Source organism: Antechinus flavipes, chromosome 4 (genome assembly GCF_016432865.1).
Source record: "Antechinus flavipes isolate AdamAnt ecotype Samford, QLD, Australia chromosome 4, AdamAnt_v2, whole genome shotgun sequence".
Taxonomy (NCBI): Eukaryota; Metazoa; Chordata; class Mammalia; order Dasyuromorphia; family Dasyuridae; genus Antechinus; species Antechinus flavipes.
In genome coordinates, this window is record NC_067401.1 from 472,531,274 (window position 1) to 472,546,616 (window position 15,343).

General features: G+C 56.3%; 2 protein-coding genes across 6 annotated transcripts in view; one reads left to right on the plus strand and one right to left on the minus strand.

Moving 5' to 3' along the window:
* The window catches only part of SSBP3 (single stranded DNA binding protein 3), a 120,290-nt gene that overhangs the window by 50,911 nt on the left and 54,036 nt on the right, over positions 1-15,343 (plus strand). The window lies entirely within an intron of this gene.
* LOC127563283 (formin-2-like) lies at positions 8,427-13,442 on the minus strand. Of its 3 annotated transcripts, none has more exons than XM_051999628.1 (2): positions 13,016-13,442; positions 8,427-11,903 (listed from the first exon to the last, which is right to left on the minus strand). In XM_051999628.1, exon 2 carries the CDS (start codon positions 10,976-10,978, stop codon positions 9,992-9,994), a length of 987 nt encoding a protein of 328 aa, XP_051855588.1. In that variant the 5' UTR covers positions 10,979-11,903; positions 13,016-13,442; the 3' UTR covers positions 8,427-9,991. The 3 variants fall into 3 exon arrangements, with proteins under 3 accessions (XP_051855588.1, XP_051855587.1, XP_051855586.1); XM_051999627.1 differs by having other exon boundaries at positions 12,774-13,442; XM_051999626.1 differs by having other exon boundaries at positions 12,557-13,442.

The following is a 15,343-nucleotide window of genomic DNA, read 5'->3' on the forward strand; positions in this document are numbered from 1 at the left end:
TCTCCTCTCCTCTCCTCTCCTCTCCTCTTCTCCCTCTCTCCCTCCCTCCCCTCCCTCGCTTGATCTGGCGAGAGGAGCCAGCTTCTCCTCTCAGCCCCATTGCCTCCAAGTTTGGGGCCCAGCTCACGGGGAAATCTGGCAACTCTGCTCAGCCATATATCTTGAAAATCGCCCTCCAGAAACCAGCTCATTTAGCAGATTTACCGATGGGCTGGTGACATTTGTTCTCAGGTGCCAGCAGTGCTAAATCACGGCACATCCCCCAGACTTCAACTCGAGACACAAAACTTTTCAAAAAATCGGAGGCAGGAAATATCGACACTCCATTAACTGCTCCCCTATTAATCTGCTGCTCAAATACGGGTGTTTTCCCAAAAGGGTTTGGAACACAATGCAACACTGACCCGTTCTGTAAATCAGACGGCTGCCGGCGGCTGCCTTTCTCTGCCGTCCCCCAGCCCCCCCACGGGCTCCCGGGATTGATGGGATCTGGAGTCTGGGCCGTTTGGCTCCTTGTGCTCCGCTCGCGTCTCCGGGATCGAGACCGGCGTCCTCCAGAAATCGGCCCGTGCTCCTCCGCTGCTCCCCCGATCCCTGAAATTGGGCAGCGGTTGTCTTGGGCCGTGGTTTTGTAAATAGTCATGAAGTGATGGATTTGGACAAGAGCTTGCCTGAGAATAGTGAAAACGGGGAATGGCGGAGCTGGGATGGGCCTTGGAACGCGAGATGTCAGGGCTGGGAGGGAGCTTGGAACAGGGAATGTCACGATCTGAAGGGATCTTAGAACCTGTTTCTAGAAGCATTTTAAGTTTTTCCACTTAATTCATTTGATCCTCTCAAGAACCCTGGGAGAGAGGTGCTGCTATTAACCCCATTTTACAGTTCAGGAAACTGAGGCCCATCGCTGTCCCAGGCAGATTGAGACTTCCTGCTTCCACATCCCATGTTGTCTACAGCTTAGCTAAAAGAACATAAGACGTCCCGCCGAGGCACTGAAAAGGAACTTAAGCCCCGGGATGGGGTGGAACTTGAGTATTTGCCATCGATGATGAAGGGAGCCTCGGCCAGCAGCCTGCCGAGGAGGGCAGCGTTGCTTCCCAGAGACCCCTTCCAGATCAGTTGCCAGATCTAAAGCAGCCTATAAATGGGAGCTCTTATTGGCAGACCTGGGGCTGGCCCCCAGATCCAAGCCTGGAGCCAGGAGAGAACAAGCGCAAGAACCGATCCCGTGGTTTCCAGAACCGTGGAGGACAGGCCAGCTGTGGCGGGAACGTGAGCTCTTGCCCGGCTCCCCCCCAAGCGGCCACTAGTGCGCCGGGATTCTTCCTGGAGACCCACGGACCCTTTCTAGCACATGGCGTCTGGCGGAGGGCTTGCTGGGATGCCCGCTGCTGGGACGGGCTGAGCCCGACGGTCCTGGGGAGCCGGGCCCCTGTAGGCCCTCCCTCTCCTTCCAGGTCCCGGTGTGGGTGAAGGCCGGACCGCCCGCTCTCCCTTGGAGCTCGGCTCCCGAACCCTCAGCCCTTCCGTCTTCCTGCAGCCCCCAGGGAATGGTGATCCTCTGGAGAAGGCTTCCTGGTTACGAAGTACTTCCTCCCTCTTCAGCCGGCCCACAGCCTGAGTGTGTCACATCCTCGTCTCGAGGAGGAGGAAGCCGCTCGGCGAGATGTTCGGAGATAACCACAGCCGGGCGGCCATCGCGGGGTCGGCCCGTTCCCCCGGCCCCCGGGTCTGGCCACCGTGGGGTCAGCCCGTGCCCCTGGCCCCTGGGTCTGGCCGGGCCTCCCTTAGCTCCCATCCACTCGGTGCCTATTTGAATTTCGCTCCGACTTTCACGCTCAGACTGAAGCAGCACGGGCTGCTTTGTTGGGTTTTGGTTTTGGAGAAAGGAAAAAACATTTGTTTTTGTCGGGCAGCTGAGAGGCCGTGGTCTGGCAGAGCCAGGAAGGGAGCCCGAGTTGGAAGTTGTCTCTCCAGCCGCTGGCGAATTCCCCTGCCCTTCTCCGCTCTGGGACCCCCCCCCCCAACCCCCAGCCCCCAGCTGCTTGCCCGCCCCCACGTGCCCCCGCTGGGCCTTGGGTTACTTTGTTAGGTGTGTGTGTGCATGTGGAGGGAGAAAGAACGTAGTAGGCATTTAATGGGCCTTAGTAGGCTCCTTGATTGAATGTTTCCAAGTGTCTCCTGCTCGCTCCCAGGAGCCTGTAATCACAAGCCTTGGATTCAGAGCCCCCTGCGACGCTTATTTCCTTGCTTGTGTAACCTTGGGCAAAGCTTGACCTCCCTAGGTCCCAGGTTCCTCATTTCAGACTGGGGGGTTTGAACAGTTTCTGAGGTCCCCTGAGCCCCAGAGCGGCCTGGGGCAGGGGGTGCTGTCAGCCTCCGTGAGCCCATGGCTTGAGGCAAGAGGGAGAGAGAGCCTTACCTGTTCAGGCAGGGTGAGGGCGGGCAGGATGGGACAGGACGGGGCAGCGGAGAAGACGAGGGCTTCGAATGGGGATCTTGCCAGGATGAGTGGAATGCCGGGTCCTAATTCCAGAGACCCAGCGGCATCTGGCCCCACTGGAGGAACAGGTTTCCTTGGCCTTGTTCCCAGTCCCGGCCCCCACAAACATATTCCCTAGTCCAGGGATTCCAGCCAAAGCACACGCTTCCCGGCTCTGTTCTCCGTGGCTCTGGAAACCCAGGGTAGTGGTTCTGGTTCTTGTTTTCGGGTTCCAGCTCGGGGCTGTGTTGAACAGCGAGCCGGCCCTGGGCTTTTCCAGGCCACTAACCACTGGCCCCTCTGTCTGTCAGCGGTCACACAGGCCGCCGTTACAGTTCACTCCGTGATCTCTCCTTCGGGCGCAGCCCTGTAAACTTCTCTGCCCTTTAATAAATGCATGAGGGCTGACTGATTACTCTCAAAACCTTCCCTGGCAGCCTCGGTTTGGGGGGAAAGACCTCTAAGGCCCCCGATAAACTCAGGGTCTGAACTGCGTTGTCCCCCGGGCCTGGAACTCGCTCCCTCTTTCGCTCAGGACTCACTTGCCACCTTCTTTTTGAGCTCTTTCCTGATCCTTCCACCTCCTCCCCTAAATGACCTTTCATTTATTTACTCATGGAGGCCTCTTCTGCTCCTGGACTCCATCGCCTATGAGACTGTAGTCCCTGTACCCCAGGGTATATTAGTACAAGACCCGGAACCATGACCTTATAGGCCGTGGACTCCCCTTGCCCCATTCTGCATCCCTGCCAAGTCACCCTGCTCACTTGGAACCCCTTCCCCAGGTGAAATTCTCTTCCAAGATGGCGCCGGCTCCTTTCCCCCATCTCCCAGATCTCTCTCTCCTCCTCTGGATGTTTCTTGAGGATATAGCTCGGGGTGCTCTGCCTTTCTGGGCTCCCACCTCCCCCTGGAGGGCCAGGGAATGTGTCTTATCTCACCTGGTACATAATAGGTACATAATTAGTATGGATTGGGTGGCTCTAACCCTGCCTCTGCAAACCTCAATTTCCCCATCTATAAAACATGGCGTTTACTGGGTGGAAGGAGAGGGGGATCAGCAGGCTCTGTTTTTAAGCATGTGTAAAACAAAGGCGGCCGGGCCCGTGGCTGGTCACGGCTTCCCTGGCCTGCCTCCATGTTCCTTCCGGACCCTTTCAGTTCTCTGTTCCTCCCAGGCTCCCCCAGCTCCCTGTTCTGTGCACCCCGGCAGCTCTGGGAGGAAGCTTGTTCCCCGGGCCGGGGGCGAGGTTCCAGAGGGTGCCCCTTTATGGTTTCCCTTGGAGTAGCAGATGTTCCGCCCCCCCGGGGGTTGGTGGGACGTGACCTCTTCCCACGGGTATCCACGTCTGTCCCAAGGCCCGAGGCCCCAGGGATCCCCGACACTGTCCCCTGGGCATCCTGGAGGCCGGAGGTGGGGCGGCTCAGTGTGCAGACAGCAGGGCTGGATGAGTGAGTCACTGGGCTAGCAGGCCCAGAGTCCTCGCTGCGGCTGGTTATTTTCCTCAAAAATAAAAAGGGAAGAAGGACTCGTTTCCCTGATGATTCCTTCCAGGCCCCCATTTCCTCTTGCTTTCTTTTTCCCCCCATCATCCCTTGGAATTCCAGAACGCCACAGCTGGATCGTTCCTTGGGAGGATATCTGGGTTAGAAAGCTCCTTGTGGGTTTGGAATTGAGTCCCTGGCTCCGAATCCTGCTCTGGCCCCTGTGCTGTGAAGGCCTTGGACGGGCCGGCCTCCAGGAAGGCTTCTTCCAGTTCTAAATCCGAGATCTCAGCTCTGCTGCTCCTTCCTTTGGAGAGAAGCTCCTGTTTTAGGGCTGTTCCCCTAAGCTTGCACCAAGAGCTGCCTCTATTTTCCTTAAAGGTCTTGTTTTCTTCCCAGGCCACAAAAATATGTGTTGAAACAGCCAGCATTTATTAGGCACTTGCTGTGTACCAAGCATTGTGTAAAGCACTGAGAATATAAAAAGGATCCAAAATAGGCTCCCTACCTTCAAAGGACTCCCCTTCTAATGGGGTGACTTTGTACATAGATGACATAGGTGGTAAACTGAGGCATTCATACACGGTAAACTAGTCCACAGGGAAACCCGGCTTCCCTGTTCCTCCTTTCATAACCTGGCATTGGTTTTCCGGCCCCTTATTCCTGAGTCTGCCCTTATTGAAGGAGCACAATCATTTTATCTATCTTGTACTTCATGGAGAGGGTCAGCACTTCCTAGCTGTGCCCTTGTTTCTGGCCATTGCCCCTCCCTGGGCCAGTTGTGATGGTAAGAGGAGCCCTTCTCTCACCCCCTCTTCCCTGTCTCTCTGTCTCTCCCCCTGCTCCCTGTCTCTCTGTCTGTCTCTGTCTCTCTGTCTCTGTGTGTGTCTCTGTCTGTCTCTCTGTCTCTCTTTCTCTGTCTCTTATATATAACCTAATATAAAACGAAATGAATAAACATATATATTCCCCTCCCTCCCACATTTTGGACATGGTAAAAGGGTCAGGAGATCGTGGGAGCCGACGGGATCCCTTTTTTAGTTTTCCTTTATGTCTGGGATGCTGAGCACCCAGAAGGTGCTGGGTAAGTGCTCGAGTCAGAATTCCCCTCCCCCCCAGTAGAAGGCATTGAGATGGGGCCTAAGCCCGCCCAGCTCAGACCTTCCCGTTAGCGAGTACTAGTGGGGAGGAGAGACTCCCCATGAAATGGGACGTAGCAAAGGACTCCCTCTTCCCTGGTGGCCCTGGAAGATAAAGTGCCAGCCGGCCAGAGGCCAGGACTCCGGCGACAGTCGGTGACCCGGCCTCTCGGGCCCCTTTCTCCACTCAGCATTTCATCCGCTGCTCAATTTCTCGGGGAATCTTGCTCCAGTTTTGGTTTGGGGCTGAATGATGCTCTGTCCTGGAAGTTCCCCCTCAGCCCGGGACCCTGAAGGCTGCTTGTTGGGGGGACACTCACTTTTCCAGAGCCTGTATCATATCTCCTCATCGGTCATGAGGGGCTGACTTCCCTTCCAGAAAGGATTCTGTGCTAGGACCAGAGAGAACGCCCTCCTTCCGGGAGTCCCCAGTCCCACTCTGTGGCTTCTACCGAAGAATAAACTGAGGCTTAGAGAGGGGAAAGGGGTTAGCCTCGGGTTCCCGAGCCAGGAAAGGCAGGTGTGCGTCCGTAGCCGCTCCCCAGCTTTTACCTGTAGAATATAAACTGCTGGAGGGCAGGGCTCCTAACTTCGTAGTATTGTTTTCTCAGCACTGGGCCTGCCAAGGAAGAAGTGTTTGAGAAATGGTGATCAGTTGGTCCAGTCCCTGAACTGGAAAACCTCCTCCCCTTTATGCCTCTGGAAGTTGTTCCCTGTGTCTTCTGGACACTCTCCCCCTTCACTCAACATCTCGTGATGGTCCCTGGGAGGGGGGCGCCTTTCTGGACCCTGGGCCTCTGCTTCTTCAGACGAGTGTGTCCAGTAGAACGGAAGCCCCTCTTCTCTGCTTGGGACAGTGCCCTCCTGATTGTCGGAGCTTGGTGGATGTTCCTTGAATTGCATTTTAAATTTGTTCCAGAAAATCCCCCAATGATGGAAAGACTGGAGTGGATTGAAGAGGAGCCCTCTGGGATAGAATTAGGGGGGCAGGGGGAAGAAATTAGAAAAGGTCCTCTAGGCCTTTTGTTTTCCATATGGGGAAACTGAGGCTGAAAAGAAGCAGTGGCTCAGCAAGGACACAGTGATAGTAGCAGAGGCCAGGGTTTAGAGGACCCACCTGTTTCTTTCCTCCCTCACATCTCCTCACACTCTGGATTTTTCTAAAGAGCACAGTTGTCTTAAATGTCTCCAGAGTTGGGTTTTTTAAGTCTTTTCAGTTGGAGAAAATAAGAACCCTTGCCATCCTCTGAGGAGGTGGATCTGGGCGGCCGATTTATTTCCAATAAGCGTTTGGTAGCTACTGTCTCTCCACCAGGTACTGGGCTCAGTGTTCCACATACAAAGAAATGCAGCCGTCTCTTTTTTCCTGAATCCATGGCAAGGTCAGGCAGTGAGAGCTCCATGCCCCTCCTGCCTCCTTCCCGTGCCTCCTGCCTCCTTCGTGGCCCTCCTGCCTTTGCCAGCGCTGAGTTTTTGTCCAAGGGGCTGGCCTTGGGTGAGAAGGCAGGCTTCTCGGCGACTCCCGGTGACCTTTGACTGAATTTCTTGTGTTCTCACCTGCACGGTGAGGGTCACGGTAGCCAGACTTCTAGGGCTAGAATGAGGGACCGCTTGGGCTCCCCAGTGTCTAAGGCCGTTGCCATCCGATTTCCCCGGTTGCTGTTACCCCTTCTGACCTTTAGGGCTTGCGACTTGGGCTCCATTTCTTCCGTTTCTGTCAGAACAGTGACTTTCAGGAGGAAAAACACAGGTTGTGCCCTTGTTCTTGGGAGCCTCTGTTATAAATATCTTTAATCGCATTATTGCAAAATGCCAGATCCAAAATGGGACCTTGAAATTCTGAAAAGCTGAGCTGGAGAGGAAGCTTAGAACATGGGATGTCAGGGCTTGAGGAAGCTCTTGGAATATAGAACTCCTGAGTTAGAAGCATCGTGGAGTGTTTGAACTGGCAGCACATTTAATAACCAGAAGCTTAAAGTGTAGAACAGAAGGTGAAGAACTCGGAGAGACCTTGGAACATGGGATATCCAAGTTGGAAGGGACACAGATAGCTCCGGTCCCATCCTAGGCATCTTAGAAAGGTGCACATGACTAGAGAGCAGATGGGGGAAGATCCAAAGGCCCCCCGCTGTTTGGCAGCTGGAGCAGAGGGCGGACGTCCCATCTCCTGCTAGACGCCCTACGCCAGACTGGTCCCCGAGCCCCTTGGAGGCAGGAAGTGGTCTCTGGGACACGCCAACTCCCTGATATGACTCGGGCACAATTGATTGGTGCATATTGATCGGCAGGAAGCTTCATGGGAATCTCTGGAGAATCTGGATGCTGCAAATTGATCTTTCAGTAGAAAGGCCTTGTGGGGGGTGGTTTGGAGAGCCCTTGACTTGAAATTTGAGAAAACCGGGCTAGGGCCAGGCCCACGATGTGGGGGAACGATGGAGCTGGATGTCACTGGGTGCCCTTAGGTTACTCAGCACCCTCCCCCGGCCTCGGTTCTCCCCTTGGTGGAATGACACAGTCCTGTTTTGGGGGTTTGAATCCCACGCAGATTCTGAGGGGGGCCAGCAGCGCTGCTGGAAGGGGTGAGGCCCCTCGGAGGGTTTCTCTTAGCCCCATATCAAGTATGCTCTGACCTTTGTGTCTTTGACTTCCTGAGGGTCTGAAATTCTTAGAACTCTGTCCTCTTGTGGCTCGGCTCGCTCAGGTTCTCCTCAGGAGCCTCCAGGCTCCAGGAAGCATCCATCCCTGGGGGTTTGGAAGAGGCTGCAAGCCTTCATCTTAAGGGCACAGCCTTGGCTCTGTTTGGCATTTGGGTTTTGTTCTTTTTTCTGTCTCTGAATGCCCAGTATAGAGCAGCTCCCAACTTCTGCACATTTGCATTGTTTGGCAAAGGCTTGGGTTCTCCCCCCTCACCTGGACTTACTGGCATCTCAGCTTTAATCCTTGCAGGACTGCCCAGACACATCCCACCCAGAAGGCCTCCTCCTGTGCTCTCCTGCTTCTTAGGGATCTCTCTTCGAAGTTACTTTGTATGGGCTTGGTGCTTGATACACAGATACATTGTATCTTGGTGCACAGATACATTGTAAAGACTTTGCATCCCTCCTGACAACCCACCAGGTTAGAGGTTAGCTCCTTGGAGGCTGGGACATTGTATTTTTGTCATTGTATTAGTGTCTACAGTACTAAGTCATTGATCAAATGTCCATTTTGGAAAGCAGATCTGGGGCCCTTGATTTTAACCCTTTCTTCTACCCCTTGCTCCCCATTCCCCCTTCCCCAACACAAAAATAAAATTCATCACCAAGAAAAATAGTGGTAGTTATTTTTTAAGGTCTTTATAGCCTAATAAAGAAGTAGGGAGGGAGGACAAGCTGCCTTCTTGCCTGCAGGCAGAAATTTCCTCCTCTCTTTTGAAGAAAGTGTCCCATTTGTGGGGGCTGATCATTGAGCATGGTAAAGACCAATGTGAAGGGTGGTTGGAGAAGGAAATGCGATTGATCCTTGACCATTGGAGGTTCTGTACTGCTGCAAGGAGAGGAGTTAGCCGGTTTTGAGAGATTCTAACGGCTTAGAAAAATCCTGGGCCCTCGAGGCTCTCTGCCACCACTGCACTGTACTGGCATCTCTCTGCACTCTTTGCGAGGAGGGGCACTGCCAGGGAAGAGAGAATCCCTGCAAAAGTCAATCAAGCTACATGGCCAGGGAAGACATTAGGTTGGGGAGGTGGGGGAGCAGGGGGGTATCATCTAAGAAATGGAGAAGTGTGGAGGTGGGGGCTCTATTGTTTAGGAGATGGGACTGGACATGGTGATGGGTGGACCCGGATCCTTTTCTAAAATGAGGTGTTTATGTTCTTTCCCTCAAAAGATGCTATGGATAAAAGCTTATAGCAGTGAGAATTATTATTAGCCAGCTGTGGGGTGATAAGGCTAATTGCTTTATCTCTCTGATCCTCAGTCTTCCCTTCTCTAAAATAGGAGTGATGATATCTTCCAAGTGGGTGAGGGAAAAAAACTAGCCGTGCTTTAGGATTAAAGGCTAAAACGTGAGGCCGAGACCCAGAGAGACCGCTCAGGAAATGTTCCGTGGGACCCCAACAGCCCCAACGCTGTTTTATTTTGAAACTGCAACTTCTCGGTCTGAAAGAGACCTGGAAGCAGAAGGGAGGAGGGGGGTGGGCTGCTGCTCCCGGCACCCGCTTTATTTCTCACAAGCTTGGGCTTCCAGTCCCCTGGGGCAGAGGGAGGGAGCCTCTCACCTGCCCGCCTCTGGGAAGCAGTGGAGATAGGAAGCATTTAAACTCTAGCTGGGTGGTTTGGGGCCTTAGTTAGAAAAAAATTGGTTCAAACACCCTCCCAGTTAAGGGAATTGGGGGGGGGGTGATGCTTCCAATCCAATGCTGGAGATCAATTTAACACCTTCTCTTTGAGCCCCAGATGGCTGGGGAGGGAGGGGAGTTGGCCGACAGCTCTGTTAGGAAATAGAATCGTCTCTGTGTGGGGGGCTAGCTAGCAGTGAGATTATACATGTATAAGATAGATACTATAGATTATATATAGTGGGACGGTGTATATATAGATGTATAATGCTGTGTGTGTGTGGTTCCTGGTGTGCCGTTGACTCTGCTGTGTTTGGGATTCTGGAAGGCAGCGAGTGCTTTGGGCTAATTCTCCTTCTGGGGCGGCAGGGGGGCTCCCAAATCTAGCCAGTGACCAGGGAACCCCACCCGGGGGAAGCCCCCCCTTGCCCGTCGGACGCCCCACTTGTGAGCGGCAGAGGGGTGAGGGTTTCCGGGCCTGGTTTGCCAAAGTCCCTGGACTCCCATCCACTCTGTTCCCAGCCTTTGTCTCCTGGCCCAGACCCACGGGCTGTATTTTTTGTCAGCTCAGGATGCTATTGTTCCCCCAGGAACCCCCAGGTGGGAGCAGCCCAGCTGGCGTGGGTCAGAGTCTTCAGGATTTGTTTGTCTCGTCGCTGAATCATGGGCCTGGACAGACAAAGGATCCTGGTAGTGGAGCCCGGGGCTTTGGGTGAATGAACGGAGGACGGCTGCGTGGGCCCGGGCACGTTGGGCCGCGCCGGGCCTCCCAGAGCGGGGAGAATCCGGAGGACTTCGTTGTGCCTTTGTCCCCGGGCACACTGTCCACTGGCCAAGCTCACAGGAGGTGGATTCCCTTGGTCTGACGAGACAGAGCTGAGCCCACAGACACGCGGCGCTGATGTGGAAGGGGGGAACCCCCTGCCTTTGACCCTCCTCGGTTACCCCCTCTGGGAGGGCCTTTACAATAGAGAGGGTCGGCGGGGAGAGCCGGACCGGGGCCGGAAGGGCATTTGGCAGGGCTGGGAGGGACCCCAGCAGGGAGACTTGGGAGGCCAGATGAGGCGAGGGCCGGCAGACCGCGGCCGTTCCGGTCCCATCAGGTCCTGAGGGAGGCCGGGGCGGCTCTCCGCTGTGTCCTTGGGACGCCCCCCCCCAGCTCTTCCTCGCTCGGGGGGAGACAACGGGGTCTCTGGAGCCTCCAGTTGGCAGGTGCCAGGATGGGGGCGGGGGGGAGTTGACTGAAATAACATGCTCTTCCCCAAACACACATGTCCCTGGCAGAGGCGCCGCTGGCGAGACCTCCTTCTCCTCCCTCTCTTGAGGCATTTCTCGGAGCCATCTGGAGCCTACGCGTCGCAGACACATGCAGGGACCCGGGAGCCAGCTTCCCGGGAAGTGTTTGGGAGGCGGTGGGCCTACTGGGCGCCCGCTGGAAGGATCCTGCATCGAGGGGGCCCGGCTGGGGGGGGCTGGAGGGGGCAGATCACACGGCCAATGGAGGAGGCTGACGGAGCTGGGACAGACAGATCCCTGTTCTCTGATCACAGCCATTCCCGGCCTCCTCCTCTGGCTCCGTCTGTAAATCCTGAATTCCGACCTCCGGCCCCGAGGTTTGGACGCCCAGCCCCGCCGGGGTCTCGGGCCTCTCCAAACCGGGTGGTGTTTTAGAATGGAAGCTGCTTGAGGGCCGGGATTATTTCATTTTCTGTGGGGAGGTAGAGAAGGCACATCACAGTCCAGGTGCCAGGCCAGGCTCACCCACAGGCCAGAGTCACTCCTTGGTTATTCTGCAGAGCAGAACCCGGGCCTTCAGGCGGAGTGCTCTCCTTCCTCCACATGCGGCCTCCTTTCTCCCAACAGCCTGGGCTCCTTCCCCAGCCCCTTCTCGGTTCTGCTTTTCTCTTTCTCTCCCTTTCCTCTCTTTGCCCCTCTCATCTCCCTCCCCCTCTCAATCACTTCTTCCTTTAGAAGTAATGTGTCTGTGGTGACCTCTACATATCCACCACCGGCAGCTGGACGAGACTTTGGACGTCCCGTGCCCGGCCTCACGTTTTGAATGCGGTCCTGGCTTCGTTGGAGATTGGGGGGAGTGGCCAGAGATTTTGGGGGCGTTGCTTCTGAAACGGGGGCGTCTCCCGTGACTTGGTGGGGGGGTGGGGAGACACGGCGAGGGACCCTCCTCTGAAAGACCCAAATTTGAGAATACGGCAAGGCAGCGTTCAGCGGACTTCATCAAAGTCCATTTTCTAAAAAATTCTATAAAGCTGAGAAATAAGAGATGATGGACATTTATTTCCAAGTCCGATTGGAATAAAAGTTTTGTATCAGTTGAGACGACTGCACCTTCTCACGTCGGCTTCCCTCTGGGCCAGAGCGCCTTTGCCTCAGTGGCTGCTAAAATGGCGGGCTGCCTAGCGGGATTCGGCCTTGTGTTGATAATGGAAAAACGAGTTCTTCTCAGCATCCTTGGGATGGTCTTGGAAATATCAAAGAAATGAATTAATTTTGAATTCTCATTTCTTGTACCTCCTGTCTCTATGACCCCCCCAAAACAAGCAAACAGCCCCCCACTTTTCTCCCTCCTGCACAGGACGCATGATGCCGTTTGGCAGTTTTGAAACAGTAGGGCCGCTTTTGGGGGTCTCTTGGGAGCCTCTGGAGAATGAGTCATAGGACGCCCAGGGTAGTTCCATCCTGAGAGTTGGGGTCCATGCCCTTCGACCTTGGAAGGCCGAGTTTCAGCCAGGGCCCCCGCCCTGCCCACCCCCGCTGGGAGCTCTCCCTTTCTGGGCGGGCGCTGCGCTTGCTGCCCCTCAGCCTAGCGTCACCCCGACTCCGACTTTCACAGATGGCTTTGGGCTTAGAGCAGATCCTCTTTTCTTTAATCTCTTTATCTTTTTCTCTTTCTCTGTTTCTTCTCTTTTTCCCTCCTCCCCCCATTAGTGTGTCTCTCTCCCCCTGGGTTTGTCTCTTTCATTCTTTCCACATGTGTCCTGCCTTAGTGATTCAGGCAGGATGTTCCAGACCTTGCGTGGTCCCCCCGCCCCCTCCCTTTTTCTGATATGATCTAAAAGTGGGGGATGCACTTTCTGGGAAATGAACAAGCAGCTCCCTCCCCCGGTGACCGACCTCCCTGGAGGAGTGAAGGCCCTTCGGCCTCCATACTGAGTCATCCCCTGCTCTCTCCTGCTCGGGGGGAGGCTGAGGGTTGGGTTCGGGCTAAGCTCCCACTGTCCTTAAAAGCATCTTTGCCGGCCCTGCTCACTGCCCGAACTCTTCCCAGTCAGAAAAGTCCCTTCTCCATCAGCCGGGGCTGAGAAAGCCTGTGGAGAAAGCACTGGCAGACCTTCCTGCCTGTGGAGAGGGCCGGCCGGGCCACGAGCATTTCAGGCTGTCCTGCCCTCCGGGGGCTTCCCTTGCTCAGGCTCCCGTTTCGGCCTTGGTCACAGTTTGAAATCTCCAGCTGGATCAAAGTTCAAATGGAGGCCCAGAGGACCTAGCTCGGCCTTCCCCGGGTCTGATCGGCCGGCCCCTCCCAGAACCTCTGCTCCCAGGGGAGGGCCTCTTGGCGGCCGCCCGCTGACTGACCGTCTCTGTCCTTCCTCGGGTCTTCTGCCACTGGGCCGTGAGCTCCTCAGGGAGGGGGCCTGTCTGCGTGCCCCGTACCGAGCAGGTGCTTGCTGCTCTGACTCGCCAGCCCAGGCCTAGAAGGGAGTGTTTGGAGAAAGGGCAGAGCTGCGGGAAATCCCCGCCCAGCCCCGACTTGCTGTATTAACTCTTAGTGCTCGTTGAGTACGCTTCAGAAAGGGGGTTGTGGGAAAGAGGCGGCCAAGGCCAGGGCTCCCCCACCCTCTGGGGGGTCTTTTTCCTGGCCCATTCCTTGACTCCCGCCCACCACCCCTCCCCTGGGAACAGGTCAGAAGGATTTGTGCCTCTCCTGGCAACTTCCTGTAGCCAGAGTGGAGAGAGTGTCCGAGCTGGAACATAAAGTGGTAGCCCTGGGAAGAACTCCAGAATACAGGCTTGGGAGGGGCCTGAGAACGGGAGATATCAGGGCCGAGAGGGGGCTTAGAACAGGGGGTGTCAGGGCCGGGAGGGAGCTTAGAACAGGGGGTGTCAGGGTCGAGAGGGGGCTTAGAACAGGGGATGTCAGGGCCGGGAGGGGGCTTAGAACAGGGGGTGTCAGGGCCGGGAGGGGGCTTAGAACAGGGGGTGTCAGGGCCGGGAGGGGGCTTAGAACAGGGGGTGTCAGGGCTGGGAGGGGGCTTAGAACAGGGGATATCAGGGCCGGGAGGGAGCTTAGAACAGGGGGTGTCAGGGCTGGGAGGGGGCTTAGAACAGGGGATGTCAGGGCCAGGAGGGAGCTTAGAACAGGGGGTGTCAGGGCCGGGAGGGGGCTTAGAACAGGGGATATCATGGCTGGGAGGGGGCTTAGAACAGGGGGTGTCAGGGCCGGGAGGGCCCCCATCTCAGATCCCTGACCCTCAGGGCTCAAGCGCCACATCCCATTCAGTTTTTCTGGGGCGCAGTTTGGAGGTATTTCGGGCAGCCTCGTGTCCAGCTCTGTGAGAACAGGGCCAGCCGTCCGGTGGTGGTGAGGACCTACTATATACACAAAAGAACAATGAGGTCACTTTGGGGGAGGAGAGCAGTGGCAGCTGGGAAGGTGGGAGCCAAGCTTCCAACTTGGAGAGTGACTCAGTGCCCCCTGGTCACAAGCAGCGGTCAGGACGCACTTCTCGCTCTTGAGGGGTCAGGGTGACAGCTCACAGAGGCAGGGACGTCCAGAGCGGGATCGTTGTCAGACAGCGGGGAGAACTTGAGAATTGGAAGGGCTGTGGTGCCATGTTGGCCCCTTTTTGTTCTCATGGATGGTGGGGAGGGAGGACCCTCCGTCCGGAGACAGCGTACGACCTCTGAGATTTGGGTCAGATTCTTTGGTTCTGTCCTCGCTGCCCCCACCCGGGAGAGAGAGAAGGGGCCTTTCCCCTGGAGCTCTGTCTGGGGGCCGGGGGTCTCCGGAGGAGGCGGGAGCGGGCGCCCCACCTCGGTCTCGTTGCTTCCGGGGGCGAGCCGGCTGGCAGGCCTCCAGAGGCCGCAGGGAGGGCCCGCTGCGGCAGGCGGCTATTTTGTCCGAGATGGGCAGATGGCGTTCACCTGCTCTGGACCGACTCTGTCTCGGGAGCCCTTGGATTCACAGGCATAATAACGGACAGCTGCTAGCAGAAAAATAGGCTGCGAGCCGCCGGGCCGGGCAGCCATTGGGCGGCTGGGACGTGTGCGGCGAGAACGAGGGGCCGGCGGCCCAGCGCCTGCCTTTCACCTCCCTCTTATCTTTTGTCCGTGGGCCCAGGGACGGTGGGCTTATCCCCCTCCCCATCTCCCCTCCCCCATCAGTAACGGCGTCGAGTGTCGAGCTCAAGCTCAGCTAAACAGAATCGCTCTGTTTGGGAAGCTCGAAGAAAGGGGACCTGCCCTCGGTCTGTGTGTGTGTGTGTGTGTGTGTGTGTGTGTGGTGGGGGGAGAAAGAGAGGGAGGGAGGCTTTTGTTCCGAGGAGCAAAGGATCTCTTCCCCTTTCCACCGAGCCTCTGGTTAGTGCCGGGCAGATGAAAAAGCATCTCTTTCTACCCTTGATTCATTCCCAAATGTGCAGGGAAGCCCTTCTTTATTGCCTGAGTCCGGGGGGGTCTCCGGTTGGGGGAAGCCTTCCGAGCTGGGGGCCTCTCAGAGAGTGTCCGGTTACAAGGGGGGAGACCGAGGAGCCGGGACGGTGAGTCCGGGGGTGGGATCCCTGCCTCTTGCTCTCAGGTTAGGGGTCTCTGGCATTTTCGGGGCCCCCTTTGTTAGAGAGGCGGCTGCTTCTCCCATCTCCGTCCTGCCCCGACTGTCGCACTCATAGCGAGCGCCGGTTTGGC